At 43.4% G+C, this 20789-nt stretch overlaps 1 protein-coding gene across 2 annotated transcripts in view; it reads right to left on the bottom strand.

The window, feature by feature from the left end:
• Positions 1-20789, bottom strand: part of CAMK1D (calcium/calmodulin dependent protein kinase ID) — a 221184-nt gene that overhangs the window by 42320 nt on the left and 158075 nt on the right. For both annotated transcript variants that reach the window (XM_026119316.2, XM_064503955.1), the window contains exons 4-5: positions 6796-6934; positions 1920-2046 (exon numbers count right to left, since the gene is read on the bottom strand). In XM_026119316.2, the coding sequence (XP_025975101.1) occupies positions 1920-2046; positions 6796-6934 (266 nt within the window). The remainder of the gene's footprint in view (positions 1-1919; positions 2047-6795; positions 6935-20789) is intronic.

The raw sequence follows: 20789 nt of genomic DNA, 5'->3' as shown, positions 1-20789 counted from the left end.
GAAAAAACTCCAGTCAGCACTTCAGAAATAAGCTGCCATGACCTCCTGAACTGTAATGAGAAAATCCTGTATTCAGCAAGGTAATGAAGGGCCTGAAGGAACTCGTGTCTTCACTATCAACATCCCCCTGAGTGATGAGCAAGAACTCTCAAGATATCTCTCCAAGTACTACAGCTTTTGTCACATGCTCAGAGAGCTTCCTTTCCAAAATATTGAGTTTTCTTGTGTAAATAGCTACCCTGAGAAGGCATACGAGATCACTCTGTGCCAAAGCAGAGTCACACTCCCTCATTTTCATCAGCACTTCAGTAAACATTATCTTCACTTGCATACATCTTGCAGATTTATTTTGGTCAGTGGCTATTTAAGAACCAAATAAAACATGTTAATTGACAAAAGAAGAGCTAATGACAGCAAAAATTATGTAAATTGCTGGCTAAGCTCAAACCCTGCTAGGATTTTGGAAGAAGATTTCCAGTCTGGTTTGGTGACACAAGACAGCTATTCAGGCTGTACAGAGTGCAGCCTGACTCATATTTCTTAAAATAATAGCTATGATGGCTTCATGATGGGAAACCGAAGAAATCTGTGCCTTTCTCTAAGGTTATCAGGACAAAGTGTGTCTGTGCAGCACAAAGATAATGCACTGAAAAAGGTATTCCTGGGATGAACCTGCATCTCTGTGTCATAACTGCATCATCTGTTCGTGTTCTTATACCCTGATAACAACAGAGGCGTGAAAACATGGGCGACTTGGCAGCTGCAAAGCAGAAAGAGCTAAGCCCACGGTCATTAAATTGCCCACATGCGTTTCTATGACAAGTTTTCTCCATCCTTACCATCAGCCTCTCCACAATTAATCCAAGAATATCTGACCAAGGGGAGGGAGAAGAAAAGGAAATGGAGATAAAACCCATTTGTTGTCAGTGTAACTTTCTCAAGTGGCTCCCTAAGTACAGCACGAGCAGTGTCCTTTCTCTGACCACTAGAAAACATTGGCTCATCCTCATAGCAAGATCTGAGACAAATGTATCCCCGGAGCAGCCCTGTCATTTCAGTTTCATGGATTTAATAGCAGATACCCCAGAAATTAATTTTACTCTCTAACCTGGCTATCTAGGTATCAGAATAGGCACAGGCTTGCTGGATGTCTCAAGAAATATGAAGTGAGCTTTCTAAATAGTGTTTGCTCAAGCAAACCTCGTAATCATCTTCCATACACTTCTTGCATTCAGTTGCTTTACTTTTTTTAGAAGGTTGCTGGGAAATGCTGTGCAGATCAGCATCCTTGCACAATCACTACTGAGACAGGCAAAATATCAGGCAACACGTGGCAGGAAGCAATTTGCTACTGGCATGGAGGACCTGGGGATCTAAAGAGCCTTTATATACTTATATTCTAGGAGCCAGTAACTTAATGTGGTTGTAACAGAGGATTGCTGGAGAATGAATGTAGCTCTTTCATTTTACTGTCTTCTAGCAGGGGAATCTTGGAAATACTATCCTTTATGATTAAAATAATATTCTACATTAGGTAGAACATCTTGGTTTTATAGGTACTTGCAGAACAGATGCATTTGCATATTCTTCCCATGCTTCTAATTTAACCACAGGCACAGTCTTTGAGAAAACTCATTTTGCAAAGGAATAAAATCATCAAACTTAATCCCAGCGTCCCTGAGCTGGCAAAGTTCCAGCGAAGGGCAGGAATTGCAGGGCTGGGACCTAAAGGAGAACAGCACACAAGCACCATTGTAAACTTCTCAAATCTCTAGTTCTAACTAACATCTGTAAAATCTTATGTGTACTATGTAGAGACACTAGAAAACAAGCATCATTCCCTTTACTGCTTTCGTTTTCACTCTGCTTTTACGCTGCAGTGGGGAGCAGCATCTGGCTAGTAGAGCCAAACTGCTTACCAACATATCCAGGAGTCCCGCAGGCTGTGGACATGACATCTCCTTTACCCTCCATCTTTGACAATCCGAAATCACTGATCATGATTTTTGATTCTTCATCCTGGCTGTAGTAAAGCAGGTTCTCAGGCTAGAAGGAAGAAAAAGCATAATGGGCTTTGAGTATGGAAGTGCAGTAACATTTGCTGACTGATGCTTTGCAGTTAATATAATGCCCAGATACATCATACGCTAACATCATTCAGTTCCCCTAACTAAGGCTTCTCCCTTATTCCTGAGGAGTGTCCAACATATCATCACTTCATAGCAATAAAACAGAAGGATTCATTAGAAGGCAGGGAAATATGGTGAATTCAGGCAGTGTACTCAAAACTTTTTATAAAGCTGCATTTGGGGTTAAGCAGTAGTTAAAAAAAAAAGAAAAAGAGAACTAGTAGGTGTTAGAGAATTTTTATATCTTCTCCATTGGAAATAAATATTATGAGAGAGGAAATGCCTTTAAAGTCAACAGAGTTACAGCAAGGACGTTCTAGCTAGAGCTGATTAGGAAAAAATGCTGCAGTACTGACAACAGTGACTTGTTTATGCTGAGCAAAAACAAGAGCTACTCCACAAAGCCCTGCGAATTTACACTGAAGTCAGTCTGGTTTAAGATTGGCCCAACCAATCTCCGGATACCAATTTGCTACATTATTTGCTAATCCTCAATACATATGTTTCGAATAAGCTACTGCAATACAGCAAATCTCTTGCTAGATGCTGCGAGAGCACACTTCATAGGGCTATTCCCCTGCTTAACATCTCAGCTTGCGAAAGCTTCAGCATCTCCTGTCCAAGAGCCCTGCAGGAATGGGGGCAGCTCTGCTTGCACCACAGCACGACCCAGACCTTGGGCTCTTTGCATGTAAAAGTGATGGATAACCAATGTTTCAACATAACTCCGGAAGAGACTTTTTGCCCAGAAGCTGGTAGAAATGTCTACCCAAATTCAACATAATTTGTCTACCAAGCCATTATGAGTTCCAGCCACGGGTTTCCAGGAAATGATATGAGACAGCTGGGGCTTTGCAACATCGTTAAATTCCTTGGGTCAAATCCAGGCTTGGATTTTGAAGGAGAAGCAATCCTACTGCAGTCAGGGGTATTGGCTAACACCAGAGCTGGCACCTTCCCTCGTAGCATAGCTGAGGACACGGGACTCATTTTTGGGTTTCCTTCATCTGTTTATGCATTCTTCCACCAGGTTATTTCCACCCCGCTCATGGTCAGCCCGTGACCCAAAGGGAGCAAAACACAGCCATTGCCAATGGGTGGGCTGGGGCCTGGATTTCGGTGTTTGCAGAGGCCTGGGGTTTTGAGGGGAGGAAACGGTTGGAGAGGCACATTTGACATGAGAGCTGTGAGGTCCCGAGGCCACCACTCATAGCACAGCACGGGGGCCCTCACGATAACCTTCTGCACTGGGGTGGGGGGGCAACAGGGGAGCGACGTCCTCTCCATGCTCCTTGGAGGTTCCCTTTCCACCTGGAGTTGTAGCTAAAACACTTTACGGAGTTGTACTGCTCATGTATCTTCTCACAACAAGTCCAGTGCTTTAACTGGTCTTTATAATGCTGACACTGTTTCAGGCACCACATGAATCAGTTTTATGCCACTGACTCTCTTTGGTGGAGCTACTCCTGATTCTCACTAATGTATATCAGGACACACATACATTACACCTCATGACTTACAACTAGGTCCTAAATTTCACTTGATTGCTTCATTCCAATTTTCCCCCGAAAAGACTCCATATGTTTTCTCAGCCTCCCATTTTGCCCTGGTTAGGATCGTTCTTAGCCCTACCAGCACTGCTTTGGATTAATTATAACAAAACAGGAATGAACTTCCACCAACGCTCTTACTAAATTTCCCACCCCCTCCAGCACTCCTTGCTGGCCGGCCACTGCCCTCTTCCAAGCTCACACCATCCCCTGAGCCTTGCACAGCAGGTTTCTCTCTTCTCTCCCTCCCCGCTGCCTACAACAGATTGAAACTTCACCAGTTTCGAAACGCTGGCAGCATTTCAAGATTACAGAGCTAAAGAGAAACTCCTCGTGCTGCACTACCTCTGGTATTGATCTGCTTTGGTAGAGTCAGTATTACGGGAAAGACGAGTTTTCCTACGGATTTCTACTGACTCATCTCCGGTCGCCCACTTACTCACGTTTAGCAATGCCAAGAAACTCACCCATTTAAACTAGACCGAAATAAGAACAACGCCACATTTTACTAAGTGATCTGGTTAATTCAAAAGCATTAACTAGACAGCTCTGTATCAAGTGGAGTTGCTGAAGCTGCTCAATAATTTTGTAAATACTGGACTTCATTGGGCTTTATCTGCTGCTGCCTGTCGTTGTCTTCTGCTGTGTTACTCAGACCACAGTCCTGGAGTAGGGATCTGCTTTTCCTAACAGCAAGTATTAATGTGGTGTCTGAAGAATACACAATTACAATCGTTAATTGTTAAAGACATTTCAAAGGTTGCATTTTCACAGAGTGGATTCCTTCCCCTAGTTTCATTTTCGAGAGTTATGGTTCAAATCTTGCACTTATCTTGATGTTTTGAGATCATAAAGGGCCTTATCATACCCTTATTTTTGCCATCGTGGTATGTTTGTGCTAACAGAAACTCACAGCAGGAGAATCTCAAACTCCTTATTTTATGAGTCATTTTAACAACAGATATGATACTGACACACACTTTTAGACAAAAAGAAAGAAAGAGAAGAAGAGCTAGTCTGTCCCCCAGAACACTGCTGGAGAAGCAGGCTTGTTTGATCTAAATTCAGCATGTCCTTGAATAAACTCTTAAAGTATTTGGCAGATTAATCCACCTCCCAATCGCTAGATTTCAGATTTTATTGTGGGAAATTTTAATAAGATTAAACAGTTTTAAAATGAGAGCTACAGCTTTCCTTTAAAGCATAAAGATAGTTCAGACAGTGTAGTGCCTTGGACCACCTTCCTAAATCTACTGTGGCAGAAAAAAAGCCTAAATTTATATTTCCTACAAATTGAATATGGGAGAGAGCTTTTCAAGTTAAAATACTAGACAACTCCTTCCGCACTGGAGTGGTGTGGAATTATAAAAAATAAGACAATATTTTTATATAAGACAGAGTAACAGCAGGAAAGGAATGGGCAATGCAGGTTGCGTGTGAAGACTGCAGGAGACAGAAGACTAATCAGTGTCTCCGTACAGAAAACCCGTTATTTGGGACTTTTAGAACTCATTTATGAAATGCTGCGGAGAAATAGTGATCCACAGACATCAGAGTATCCTGCCCTTCAGCAGATTCAAAGTTTTGCCCTAAAAATGTGCCTAACCCATACTTTTTTTATATTTCTGCTTTCTACCAGTCTACTCAGGCTTCTTTCCAAGCAAAGATCACCCAATTGTAGTTGCTTTTAGAGGGGTCCAGGACTGAGGCAAGTTGCTTGCAGCAGTCAGGTGCGGAAAAAGGGCACAATCCCGTGGGAACCGTCCCCATGCAGCAAAAAAATTCAGATTTGGACTCAAAGAATGGCAGAAGGAAATGACTGCACTGAGGCTTTAGCAAAACGAAGCCGTGTCTGCCTGCCCCGAAGGGTCGCTAATGGGCACTGCTCCATCTTAAAAAAATTGTAGAGCTGACGGTTACACTTCTAACGGGCTCAGTTTTGGCTCACATTTTGGAACAACCCCGTAATTTATTGCTTTATTCCAGCAAGGATTTTATATCAGCAGTAATTTTGGAGGAGATAAAAAGAAAATAAACAGTATCTCTCATCACTCCAATTTTTCATCAATGTTAAGACAAAACAGTGAGGTCACATTCCAGTCACCACAACCATTGCTAAAAGAATTTGCCAAAAAATGCAAACATGCAGTTTAATACTAGACCGCATTAAAAATACAAGTAATTAAAAATGCATTTTATACAAAATTACATTTAAAAGGTGAAAAAGAAAATTTATTTGTGGCTTGTGACTCTGACAACAAATTGTTACTTGAGGACAATTCAAGGCAACTCTTATTTGGAGCATCCCTCCAAACCAAAACCAGAGGTGTCATTTTATTCACTGAATTCTTAATTTCTGTCACTAACTTTTGGTAGGATTAATGAGTTCAGGAACTGAACCCACACTTTTCTTTTGACATTTGTACTTTTTTCTAATGCTTTCTGCTAATTTATTATTTAAGATACCTAAAGATGGGGAGGTTTAGTTGTGTATATTATGAGATTCAGGTCTGTCTGCTTATCTTAATGACAGTTTAAGATACAAGGAGGAAACAACGCAGATTTTTTCTCCCAGAAAAGCGGGGAACTGTTGATGTGATAATTCAGTACAGCTAAAAGAACAGTTATCTAAAAATCACACTAGCACACAACATTTGTTAAAAGAATCCTTGCTGTAGAAAGTGTCCAAAAATACACTGGACCAAATGGCAGAATAGGAAATGATTCAACCTTCCCACACAATTTATTATTATTAAGTAATTATTATTAAGTAAAAGTAAATATACCACTGCAAATCTGCAAAACACTTTATGGCAATAAACACTTATATCCCAGCTGAGAAAAGCTGCTTGTTGTAATGTAATATTTCATGTCTTCAGGTGGGACCTTTTTCCTTGCATCATATTTGCTAAATTCCCCCAACCGTAACAGCGTTGCTTGTAAAAGTCCTCAGCAAAATAAATCACAAAGGAAAGTGCCTTCAAAACACCCCTCTTGTGATAAACCCTTGCTGAAACAGCGAACACCAAGGAAGGCTGGAGTCACAGGGTTCAGATGCTCCCAATCAGGCAGCCCCACCGGCACTGCGCAGAGCGGCAAGGGAAGCAGCACCGTACCTTGAGATCCCTGTGCACGATGCCCATCCTGTGCAAGTAGTACACGGCATCCAGGACCTGGCGTATCAAGGTGCTCGCGTCCTTCTCAGTGTAGAAGCCCTTCTCGACTATGCGGTCAAAAAGCTCTCCCCCGGACACCCTGGAAAGCACGACAGGACACAGCAGTGTGAAGACTTGCTTTATACCTCTCCGCAGGATGGCCACGGACATTTACTATCGCACGCAGTCCAAGCACACGTGCACCGAGAGCCCCGGGGGCTCTCCAGCTGCCTCGACAGGCAGCTTGGACTTGGACAGGCTTTGGACTTGGGTTTTCTCATAGTCCCAGGACTGGTCAGAACTGGGTGGGAGGAGAAAGGCTGTACCTACCTCAGAGACCAGAAGAGTAGCAAGGAGGAAAATAAAGAGGTAAGAAGACAAAACCAGAGACGTTCATGCAATAACGGGAAAAAAAAAATCCATCCCACACCAGGGGTCAAAGGCTCACTAGGACCAGCAGAAATCACAACTCTCTACACCAGCAGAAGCCAGGGGGAGCAGACACTGCTCTCCCACCCTTCTCGTACAGGCAAATTAGGCCTGTCATTGCCCACTGCTGCCTGGCCCACTGGGGTTTATAACGTCCCCTACTACTGTCAGCACTTCGGGGTCAGGTTTTGCTCCACTGACCAAGGCTTGGGTTTTGCCCTGGAGGAATGGTCCCCTTCCCCTTTCCCCATCTGTGAGTGAAATGCAGACGGTAATTGCTGCTACTAGTTCTCTGGAGGACTTGGCATCTCACGTTGGGGAAGGGCAGTTTTAAATACCTCCAGGGTTCCCCCATGTTACCCAGGCATGCATGTTCTTCTGCTAACAGCCACAAACTCGTAGGAGTCCTTACTTGAGCACAGGCTCTGACTGGCACTTAGAGAAGACAGTTATTAATGAGGGAGCACAGATTACGAGCTCAGTTAATCACCAGATGACACAGATAGGGAAAGGATTCCACAACTCATAGAGGAAAATAAAACCTTGACATCCCACTATTTAATGTCTGCTTTATTATGCTTTTCCTCCGCCCTGCTAGAAGTAACATGTTCTGAACCCAATCTTAAATAAAAAATGGACACATTAAAAATCCCTGTAGGGCTATTTGGGGAAACAAAAGAGGAAAGAAATTTCTGAGTAACTGAAATAATAAAACTGTCAGCAAAAAACTGCCCTACGAGGGTAAATAAAAGATTTCCATTTTAACAAGCAAAACCTATTAAAAAATAAAATGAATGCGATATGTTTTTTCAGCAAGTTCCACCACTTAGCATATCATAAATAGCACAGTAAAACCTCCTTTAAAAACAAACTTAATAAAGGGAAAATAATAAATGATTGCAGTCATTAAATACATATGGACTTGGAGCTTGCCATTATACGAACACTAGGTAATTCAGTTGCAGTCACTGCAAGCAATAATCGGCTTGAATAATGCCATGAAGTCACTTCCTAGGAAAGTTTGGAGCCTGCATGGAAGAGAAGGCTGCCACCAAAAATGAACATATTGAACTTAGAAACTGCAAAGGAATCTGGGAAGAAAAAAACTAAACTGGATAATCCACCCATTAAGTGCTAGGCAAACAAACTGAATGGTCTGCTAAAATACTGATGTTAAACTGAAATTATGCAGTGGAGGTGAAGTTCACCCAGGGCCCAATCCAAACGTCACAGTAGTTGAATGTGACCCATTTCACCGTTTCCAGTGGGACACAAATTAAACCTTCTGCGAGGTTCAGCTGGGTGACCCAATCTGCAGCTCTGAGCAAAGCTCAAGAACCTTGGCCACACCAACGGCCTCGGGCTTGATGCCCACTGTTGGCAGCACCCAGTGAGACTGGTCCACGTAGTTGTGCTGGTAGGTTGAGGGAAAGCTCCTCGTTCCCCACCGAAGCGGAGAGCCCGGGACTGTGCTCCGACGGGAAGAGGCCAAGGCTGCCCTTGCAGAAGCTCCATCACACTGAAGCCTGCTCTAAGAGGACACTCATAAAGCTATGCAGAAAACCTAGCCACATAGACATATATTCTTATGCATTATATATACACAGTGACGGTGCAGATGGGCAGGGAAGTATAGCAGTGAGTGTTGTTGCAAGTCCCTCAGATCTACAATCGCTACAACATCCAGTGCCGCTCCACGGGCCTTGCCAAGGAAGAGCAGAGAATCCATCTCGTCGCTCACAGAAGGTAGATACAGTTTTATTGAATCTGGCTCGTATTAGCTCACTGTCTTTTCCTATTTCCCCTGCGGCCCTTTTGTTTCCCGCGGATTGATTGCACTGAAAATTGAGCCCACGCAGTAATTAGCATGACTGAATACAGCACATTTCCCCATGAAATCTTGGTGCGTGCTGTTCTGCAATTTCACATAGTTTCTCTGCTTATATTCAAGAGATGCTTTAGTAGGTACTGATTTACATCATGTGCCTTCCTACAGGAGGACTCTCTCCTTCCACGTTCCCAGGGAGTATATCTCCATACACATTTTTTCATTAAAATGACAAACTTTCCTTCCCTCCCAACTCCCTCCCCTTCCCCCTACACCTCAGTCTTTAATCACAAGCTTTTTTTAGTCAAATTTACTTCTGTGGATCTACCACACCCAGGCTGAATCTGTTCACAATTTTCTTTCAGCACACAAAATATATTTTCAACCCTTTGCACGATGCTTTGCAAATCAGCTGCTTAATCCAAGGACTCAGAAGGAGCCACCACTAGTTTGCAGCCCCTTGATGATTCAGAGTGCTGGGGATGCAGAGAGCTGAGGGACCTACTTTGTTGCGTATATTATTGTGTATATGTTATGGTACACGGGATTTACATTAAATGTTCGCACTAGCTCACCTATAAGGTCCCACTTCTGCAGACAAGTTTCACAGCCGGGGTTCAGCTCCTGAGGATGTTCTGCAACACGATATCTGAGTGATATCTACTTTAGTAATGATCTGGGCCAGGACAGGGCAGCTTATGTCCACCTGGCTCTTCCCTTCCCAAACAGGGCCAAACCTTCCCAAATAGTACAACCCTACTGTCACTGGGAATGTCTCCCCGTGTCGTGCCCAAGGACAGTGCCAGCTGGCATGGGGCACTGCTGTACCAGGAGCAAGCTATCACCATGCCCAGCTGCAGGGGAGTTTTTGAGCTCTTAATTCATAGCAGAGATGTTGCCCGTTTGTCTAAAGCTGGTCTCAACCGCGGCATCGTAGCCAGAAGAGCCAGCTCAGGACACGGGGAGGGAGGAGGGTGAGTGCTGCGACTCGGGGAACCCCCTTTTTTACTTAAAAGGAAACACAAATCCCAGGACAGACTGAGGTGGAACCATTGAATTACAGGACAATTACGGCCTCTTTGCAGCCCATAGACAGCTTCTGTTCAAGGGTAAGTTTCAGGGCTTGTCACCACAGAATTCTAGATTTCTGTAATCCCTAATTTACAGATGTAAATTAGGGACAGATGAGGAGATATTTCAGCTTTAGTATTAGAACTTCACTTTAGGTTAACTCATTTCACCATCAAGCTCACTAGGAAAAAGCCAAACTGACCGACAAAAAGAAAAACAACTCCTGTTAGAGGTGAGGAAAAATGAAGTGAAATGAACTTGTTTCTCAAGCAGCGCCTCCCCTCCCTTTCTCTCTCTTGTTGGTACCATCTGGGTGTACAGATAAATCCTCTCATTCATCCCCCCATGCATCCCCCGTTGCTATTAAGGGTAGAAACCTTTCCGCATGAAGCAAAAAAGAGCATTTTTTAGGAGCTTGAAAAATAGCATGCTTTGACATACCACTTTTGACTTCGTTGCCATTTGGCAACATGTTGATTTTTTTTTTCCTTTCTGTCTCTTTTGGAGTGCAGGCCAGGACCGCTCTGGATTGTTTACCACTTGACAGTTTAATTGCTTTTTATCAAAAGTCTTGCTGATGAACTCATCAGCAGTGGATTTATGCACAGCTATTCAGTTTGGAAGCAGTTCCCTCCACAACTGCAGGAAACTGCCCAGGCTGAGAAATTTGCCTGATGCTTGACTGCAATTTCAAGCAAATGACCCAAAAGAGGGACAAATCATCAAAGCATCATCAGGGTGTGTTAAAAGAAGCCATGCAGAAAGGTGGGGATGTCCCTGGGTACTTGTTAGCACTGTTTAAACCTTCAGGTTAGGGATGCCCAAAGGAAAGTGGGCTGATTTCAGAAATCTGGAGCAGATGGGATCCCTGGTCAATATGGGAAATAGGTAAAATATGAGTATTACTCAATAGCTGTGAGCAGCTTACTGATCAGAAGTGAAATGTTTGCCATTTCCTCCCATATCCCATTGCCATGGGCCTCCGTTTTGGAAGGCTTTTAGCTCTGCCAATGGCAGGAGCAACACAGGCATTAGCTATTTGCAGCCACAGTTTACTGTGGTTTCAAAGGCTGGTCAAGTAAACGAGCTGTGGAAGCACCTGTCCTACTGGTAGCTAAACCCTGGAAAAAAACCTCTGCCAATGGTTTGCTGACATGCTTGTGGCATGTAGAGATGCGCGTGGTTTTCAACTAGTGTCAAGGTGGAGGACAAAGTCATGATGAATACAGTAGCCCAACCTTGCTAGAAGGGATGAGGCAATGTTACCCAAGAGGCACCCAAAACCCAGGACAAGGACAGCCCCAAAAAGCTAACTAAATAAACAGCACAAGGATGGAGTTTCCCCCAGTGCTGAAGGAGCTGGGCTAATGGAGCCATCCCGAAAATATTAAACCTCTCTGTTCCCTTTCATTATAATGTGAAATGCTGAATCTTGTAAGTTGATGAGAAGCAAACACACTGATTTCAATGGACATGGGGTCAAGTCCACATATCTCAACTAGGACAAACTGACGTACTGAAAGGGTCTGATAAACCAGCCCAAGCACGTACCGCAGCCCCCGGGGCACGAAGCTGGAAGTGTGAGGTGAGATAAGAAAGACCGAAGGGACTGTTCCTTGGAGGTTCAGGCTTTGCGTATTCGTTTTCTCTAATGAAGGAATTCTTATTAATACAAATATTTCCATTTTCAAAATGTATTTTGTTTTTAATGGAGGGGGTTTCTGTTTGGCTTTAAACTTCCTCTGCATTGTGAAAACCCATGAGAACCAGAAAATGAACCCGACTAGTTCACGATTCGAAAGGAAAGAGAAATTGGCTACTCTCGTCTCATTGTTCAAACTACGTAACACACAAGAAGAAAAGGAGTAAACAGATGAATAGATTTTAGACCCAGAAAGGAACATTATGATCATTCAGCCTGACCTCCTCCAAATAGAAGTAGGTGATTAAAATTCTCCTTGTGCCAATAATTTAAGATGTTAATCAAGGAGGGCCATATATTACTATAAAATAAAAATACTATATGTCCTACAGAGACCTGCCTTATTCAGTGTACATCTCAGAAAATTGCACTGGCTTTCTCGTTTCCGGCACATCATAAAATATTCAGCTTGAACGCGGCATGGACTTTCCTTGTTATGGTAGCCTTAAATCACTAACCTTAAAATTTGATGGTATCATAAATATGCGCTCCTAGGCCACCAAAGGAAGAGTGTTGGATTACTTCGGGCTCATTTTTCTAAAATACAGGTGTGTGTATGGCAGAGAGGGAGGACTGTTAGCGCCTCTCCTTTGATAGCACTGCTCAAAGCAACCCTTGCTCTGTGATTTATTCCAGGGGCTGATGGTCCCTTGGACCTTCACTACCACAGCGACGGTGGCCGTACCAGAGACTCTGCCTGTAGCAACACTTATCAGTAAATTTTCCCTGCGTTTTTCTGTGTAAGACCCAGTGCCTGTCATTTCCAGTGGTTCCGTCAGCATTGATTTCAAAATGATGATGGGGGGGCAATGGCAGAGGGCTGCCCCCACCCTGAGGTGTTTTTTTTGGAAACTTTGGGCAAAAATGGTTTGGTCACCTCTCAGAACCAAACTGAGCAAAACAAAACAGCTTTTTCCCTGCATGAAAAGCTTTATATGACGTTTGCTGAACAGCTGTAGTGAGGCTGGGCTTTGGAGAAAAGACTTCTGTTTCCACTGGGATAAGACCGTAGGTCTCTGGAAACCTTGGTTCACACTTGCTCTGCCTGGATGTGATGCAGTTTGGCAGTTAAAATCTTTGGAGACAACATTTTCCTTCACAGAATCCCTACTGCAGAGCTCTTTCGAGGTCTAAGATTTTTTGAGGTCTATGCCATCTTGTCTTACTCAAAATTTTATGCAATATTCAAACAGTCAGAGTTGTATTCCAAATTTTCCCCGGTTCCAGCAGCAGGGGAAAGTGTGACAGCATCAGTAACAACCAAATGACAAAGGATTTACGTTCCTACATCTCTGGTGACTGACAGTCTGACTGAGAGCTTCTGACAGTCCTTCAGATATCAGCAGGCCATTTGCCTACATCTACTCTGGTCTCCCGCTGGCAGCAGTGCCCAGAGGAGCCTGGGACCTACCAGCTATAATAAAACTCCAGGCAGGGCTGCTAATGTTATTTAGGAGGCACATCTCTACACTGATAAACCTCCAGCGCAGTCCGGTCCTGCAGCAAACCTCCACACCTCTAGCGCATGCCATGTTTCGCATGAAATGAAAAGGCAAAAGCGAAGGTCAGTGATGGTGGCTTTAACCCGTGCCCTACGCGTCAGTCAATGGTTTGTTGTCATCAGTCTACCACATGTGACTCCTTGCATCACAGTGGATTCACATGGGCTTCACTGTGAAAAAAACAGTATTTTTAAAATTTCATTGGAATATGCACAAGATGTATTAAATTATTCAAAAGTTTTGTTTTAAAGAAGCAATTACTCTCTGCTTTATTCACTTGCTAAGGTGGAATGTCAGTAAATCAGTCCAAGCACAATCACTCTTTCTAATTGCATAAATACATATAGGTGTATACATATATACATATATATATATTTCTGCAAAACAGAAGAGTGAAGCTCTGTAGACAAACCACCACGCAAAATATGTTTTCCAGCATCTCTGGGCTGGAACGATGTATTTCCTAACTGTTGTCATATTCTTCAAGCTCTCCATAAAATAAATGGATAGTTAAAATCTGGAGGAGGTTCCTCACCTGACAGCAATTTGAAAGTAGGTCAGATTTCAGCAGGAATAGGTTGGGTTCTGTTTTCCTTTTCACTTGTTTTCCATTGGAAACCAACCTCAATGTCCTGCCAACATTAACTAGGAAGAACAGAACCAAAAATAATGGAAACTGATGTAACTGAAAAAGGATGCCGTAAATTACGCAATGTATGGTAAACAATTATGAAATATAAAATGAAGACAGTAATAAGAATTGTCCTGATATCAAAAAGGAACAAAGAAAAATATAGTAAAGTCACCCTCAGCTGGAGCTTAAACAACCCAGCTTTTACTTGAATAACAATAATAGAAATCTGCCTTTGCATGTTTATTCCTTTTTCTGAGTTTGATTTCCATGTGTTTTCTCATAAGTTTGCAGGCAGAAGCCTCTGTAAAACCAGCCAATGTTAAGATAGTATTAAGTGACACTCACCTCAGTGCAGGAAGAGCTCTGAAGCCCTTTTATCACTTGTATCTCACATAGTATCTTTTTTTTTAGTGTTTCTATAGGATGTACAATGCCTACAGACTTTGAGTTGTAGAAACAACTGTTCTGGACTAAACCAACAGGGAAAATTTATTTTGAAGCAAAGAAAGAAGTGGTGTTAACTGGTCAAGATATGTTGTTACAAAAAATGAAGTTGCCCAAGCAATGGGTAGAAATAATATATAAGAAACTAAGTATCAAAACCAAACTGACAAGCATAACTCTAAAGGATAAAGGTAACTTGTTTTATCAAGCTGTTACAACAATATATATATAAAAAACCTCACCAAATGTGTCCTGCAACTTTTGAAAAAGAAGTGTGAAGAAACTGGCACAGAGAATCAATAAAAAAAAACCCCACAACATTTTAGTTCCTTATAATGAAGCATTTCTTAAGAAATCTGCAAGTAACCAAAATAATACTAAGAAAACTCAATTCTACTGCACATGCACAATTTTAAGAGTATAGTATCTGTTACAGTCACGACAGAAGTCTTGGGGCTATCAAGGAAGGTTCCCAAAAATACTCTGTGGCCATGAGAAAGCAAAAAGAAGGCTTCAAAGAAAAGTGAATGCAAAGGAGAAAATCATTTGCTACTATAAAAACCCATGCCTTCACCAATGCCAACGCCTTCAACGTTTTGACAAAGTTCATCTCACCCAATCTTGCAACTCTGCAGTACGAGCACCTCTGTGTGAGCTATCACCCTCGGTGCCTTCAGCCAACACACAAGGCAGGAGGCATTTCTAGGGTGTGATGCTGCTGAGTGCGCGGTTTGGGATGTGAATAACACAAATGTCCACCTACGCGTTTGTTTGGACAAATCCCACCTACATGACCTTTATGGAAAGAAGCCCTGAAGATTCTTTGGTCATCCCATCATGAAAAAGTGTAGTCAAACTTGAGAAAGTGCAGGGAAGAAAAACAAGCTGGAGCAGAGAGCATCTTTATGAAAAAAAAGACAGATTAAATTTACAAAGTCTTATCAGCTTGAAAAAAGGGATGAGAGAGGAGATATGGATAGAGCTCTACAAAATCGTGGAAAGTTTGGAGGATGTAAAAAGGAAAGATAAGGAACTATTTCACACCAAACATGGGGGGGGGGGGGGGCTAATATAATTAGCAGGAAATAGATTTAGGTTTTACCACCTGAGGTGCAATCCTAGGATAGATGACTCTCTGGCCTGACCCAAAGAAACAGTGCTCATGTTCTTGTGTTTATGCTCATCAAATTAATTATTGAATTATTCACTCAACTCTAGCCTGAATGTGCATACCTACATTAAGGAGTCTTTTGATTCACTCACTTAAAATCAAATATGACAGATTCACAGATTTTAAAGCAATTATGATAATCTAATCTGACCTCAGACAGAACAAAGACCATTCAACTTCTGCCTCAGATTGATGCTTCCTGGCTGAACAAAAGACTATCATTTATCAGAGTATCCACCTTGACTTTGAAGATTTCAGTAATCCCTTGCTCTGTTTTGTCCAGTGGTTAATTAACATGCACCAACTAATTACACTGACTTTCCTTCCAATGATAATTTTCAATGTCCTGTCATGGGATCCCTTTCAACACTGACTGCAGTCTCTTTAGGCACATTAAGGCAACATTACCCTGTTTAGATTTTGGGTAATACCATTCTTCTTGTTTCTGTCTGATGTTTCTCTCTATAAAATGGTATGCAACAGCAACTTTCATAGCCTCTATGAAGTGCCTCGTAGGAGCTGAGTGCATATGCACAGAGGCACATTTCTGGTCCTCCATTTGGAAATTTAAATTACCACATAAGTATCGTCACTACATATGCACCAATAATGATTTGGCCATTCCTGGACAGGATACGGACCATTACCAAGTATCTGTATTTCAATATTGAATCAGACATAATCTAGTAGAATATAGAGTCTCCAATTCCCACTCTCTCCTCTGAACAGCATTCATTCAGTCCTACTTCTTATCAGATCTCCTGATCTTTCCATGATATTCATATCACCTCTATTCAATCAAAACATACCCATTTCTCACAGAGGAAAATGAGTTTCTTCCATTTTGAGTGGTGCAGAGGCACCAAAATGAATTCTTATAGCTCAGAGGCAGCCTCAGCTAAATAAAATTTATGTGACTGTTCAGAGCAATCCTGTATCTTTAGCCAGTAAATTCAGTTTCTGCTGGAGCTGCAAGCTCACTTAAAATATCATTGAAAGAACTGGGAGAAACAGGAATTGAATCTGGAAACCTCAGGATCGTATGCCAGCTGATTAATCTCTTGCCCAGTTGCCACCAAACAGGGGACACTGGACACAGGTCACGTTGAGCAAGGACGAGCTGCATACACAAGCACATCAAAGCTCTTAAAAGTAGCTTGTGGCAAACGCACTGGTCTAAATCTCACTGCTCCGACCCCACTGCAATCCATGATGCCATGCACACCTCCAAGTGTCTCATCTGTGGACTTCAAATCATCCATTTTTCTTCAGTTCTGTGCAGGGGACCATCTTCGCAGATACTGATTGCTTTTTTTTCCTCTGTAAGATTCTCAGTGAGGAAACCCTCTGCAAGGATCCTTCTCAACCACCAGGGATGAGGTCTAGGAGCCGGCATGAGCATTAGGAACTGGCTGACAGAGCAGCAAGGCTGAAAGGTCAATAGGTCCTGCTCTGTCCTATGGCCAGTGTGTCCTACTCCTTCATTCAGCTTGTGCCGTTTCCTCCCCTACCAGCTGGCAATTCACCACCCTCCAGAGATGCTGTGCTGCTTGCGCTCCTTCCTGGGCTCTTCTTGCTTCTTCTCATCCAGGCTACATCCCCCAGGACCAGGACAACAGCTGCCTTTGGCCACTCCTCCACCAGTGCCTCCTGCCACACTCCTGCGGATGTGATTCATGATACTGCTTGCGTGCTGCTGAGAGGCTAGCAAGGACGCTCCAGATAACACTTCGGGCTAAGGTAGGACCTGGCTGCCACCCTGGGAAACACCGGCTGCCTGCTCCCATTAGGAACAGCTAATTCCCAAGCCGTGCTCTTTGCACAGATGAGGCACAGCAGGGGCCAGGAGGACCAGCACATTTATTTCTGTTTGGCTGGAGGGTGGGCAGCACAGATATTCTCTCATGGCCTCAAGGGAACATTTATAATGCACAGAAGAGACATTTTCTCAAAAAACAAAAAAAAAGCAGCATCTGGTCCTAATTCTTGATATTGTCCAAATATAACAAGAAGTCGGGTGTATGACCCACCAAGACAGCTACAGTCTCTGTGATTTCTGCTCTTAGTTCAACTGCCCTGGGAAGTCTTTCTAGACGAGTCTTTGACCACGGCGTCCCTGTGTGACCAGTAACCAATGAAGCACAAGGCAAAACAGGCCAGCGGAAAGGACAACCTCTGGGTTCCTCTCTGGGAAATGAGAGTGAACCATCTGGGCACAGAAAGGGCAGAAAGTACAGTCCTGCCAATAGCCTGTGCTGGCTGCCTGGCACTACAGACCTAAACCAGATGCCACGGCCACGTGTTTCACCAACAGATTTACTGTTTTTATTCTGTGCAACAGCAGAATTCACTGCCTTTTGAAAGAATAAAATCCTCCTCCTAGAGGGAAACTATTTGTTAAAAGATAAAGCCGGAGCACTGTGCACAAAAGAGAGAGGTTCCAGAACATCCTGCATACACCAAACGTGGCCCCAGGCTTATTTTAGTAATTCTTCAATTATAGCCTTACTGGTGGCTGATTTAGTCCAGGCCATTGAGATGTTTGTAATGGAAATCATCAATTCATCATGGAGGCGATTTTCCAAGAATCTAATCACACAGATGAAAACAGACACATGTTCACGCTAATACTGAGGCCTCTAGCTAAGAGGGAAGATTTTGTGTCTGTGTTATTTTTTTAAAAAAAGGTATTTATTTGCTCCTGTGTCTCAAGAATCCAGGTTGGCCGACTGCCAGACATGTTAGTTTTTACTGGGACTGTCCCATGGCCTTGGGAGAGATATTAATTATCTGTTCATACATTATCGCTCCAAAGCTGTCATCCACTCCAACACATTACACAGTTGTATTCCACGGGAAACAAAAATCTCCAGTTAAATCTTTGTTGTCAATACAACAAGTTTAGTCTTGTTAATCAACACAAGTAGGTCCACAATAATTTTATTTTCAAGACAGGAGAGCAAATCGATGCCTTCCAGGATACACAGAGTTCACGTTCAATGTTTTAGGAGTTTGTGTTACTGTCACTGTGTCTTCCCCTAATACCTTTTTATAGGTGAACTAGTAACAGACTCTAAATGCTGATGCTGGAAAAAGCCAAGCCATAGCTGATACAACAACTAATTAAACTTATGCTCCCCAAAGCATCAGCCTGTCCTGGAGCCTCAGAGAAAACTTGCTGCCTCCCCCAACTTGCTGGGGCGATGTGCACTTCTGACCCGTGCACAATCCCTCCTCCCCTCGGGTACCATGAAGGACATAATCCCCCAGTGTTGCATATTTCATACTTAAGCTGCCCTATAAAATCCCATTCACGAGCGAGCCCTGAGCAGTAACAAAAATACAAGCTGTAAAACGCCGCCAGCTTCAGATTACAGCCGTCAAACTGCCCCTCCGCGCACAGCCGTGCTGCCTTAGGAGAAGGCCCAAGCAGGAGGCGAGCCCGGGAGCCAGGCAGGCTGGCCGTGGAAGAGGCGCGAGCCAGCAACGGGGTCTGGGACATCATCCCACCTCCGCGAGGTCACCTCGGGAATGCAGTCGGGCAAGGACGCGGGTAGGGGAACTGCTGCTACCCAGCTGGCCTGAACCCCCCCCCCCCCCCAAAACAGTGCAGTACGTTTCATAGGCAACTCTGGGAGCTGCCCTTCGCTTGCAGTGTACTTAATGTGGGTGGTGTAGGACCTCATAGCACCCTTGGCATTCCTGCTGGTATGCTCGTACAGCCTCATCATTTCATAAAATGCAGGGATTCAGCTGTGACTTAAAAAAATAAAGTTTTAATCTTCCTTTTACACTCCATAGCAAATGCTTTTAAGCATCCATCCTCGCTCCTTAGCCTCTTTTGCATATATTATAAACAAGGTTTTGTGAAAATTAAAATCGAAAGCTCCTCCTTCCAACTGGTCCCAGAACAAAACTAATGATAAGATCAAACCCAAACAATAATCTAGCCAACATTAGTCTCGCTGTGCTCCTGGGCTGCATGGTTTACACACACTGCGAATGCTGAGGAGTTGAGGAAATGGCAAGATACTCACTTCTTTTTCCTAATAAAACAGTCAGAGCACACTGCAAAAACTCATAGCCAAAATTGTAAGCGAGACTTTGGTTGCAGAGCTCGCAAGCCCTGCACAAAGGTAGAGCATCATGCATTTGACACGAGCATCTGACCAGTCATGGGACAAATCCTGAGTGGAGCAGGCTCATGCACATCAGTGGTGTTAAACTGACTTCTAGCAGGCAAGGATTTCACTCAACTGGAGTTAATTTTGGACCTGACAAGGAATCGAGGCTGCAGCCAGTGCGACCAGCAATGACCCTAAGACTCCAAAGAAGGACACAGCAACGGAGCAGTGCAACACCTGAAGCAGAGCAACTGGTCTGGAGTAAAGTGATGCCTATTCTGGCACAGAGCATATCTACAGGGAACTTATCTACAGCACTACTCTAGTTGCTCTCCAGCACAGGCAAGATCTGACCATCACGGGACCAGAAGCCTAATGTACTTAGAAAAAGAATGCTGCTATTTTTGCTTTTAAAGAGTCCGTGCCTTGTATTCGCAAACAACGCAAGAGAGCTTTTGCAGGATCTGTGCTTCTGCCAAGCGGTTGCAGCCCGGCACCTTGGAGCCTGCATACTGATGCGTGAACGTTAAGGCGTAAATGTCTGTGCAACTTCTTATCTGCAGAAGAGCAATTCTGAGGTTGAAAAGAGAGGAAACTATTAAAAATAAGTGCACTCGGTCCATCGCACTGTGGGGGAGGCACGGAGTCTCCCTAAGCCACTGCATTCAAGTCAGTAAACTGTTACTAAGTTGGTCCTAATGAAGGGACCAAAGAAAAGTGCTAAGAGGTTAAATATCCACAGCCAGCTGGTCTGACTGCTCAGCTGCTTGTCCAACTGCCTGTTAATGAAAGCACACACTCCAAACAAGGTCTCACTAGCACTAGAGCTGGCAAAGAAAGCAGTATTATTACTGCAGTAATTACATCTGATACTCACAAAGCAAGTGCTGCCGTACAACCCCCACAATTCTTCTTTCTAAGTCAAATCGTGACTGTGGGCAGGGAGGTGCGAGAAGTGTAGGACCATCACACTCCTCGGCACACACAAAATCACAGGCAAGGCAAAAGCCTCAAGTCAGGAGACCAGGGTTTAACCTTTGCTCTGCCACA

This window comes from Dromaius novaehollandiae, chromosome 1, assembly GCF_036370855.1.
Source record: "Dromaius novaehollandiae isolate bDroNov1 chromosome 1, bDroNov1.hap1, whole genome shotgun sequence".
Lineage (NCBI taxonomy): Eukaryota > Metazoa > Chordata > Aves > Casuariiformes > Dromaiidae > Dromaius > Dromaius novaehollandiae.
Note: the sequence above shows the minus strand (reverse complement) of the source record. Positions and strands in the feature narration are given on the sequence as shown.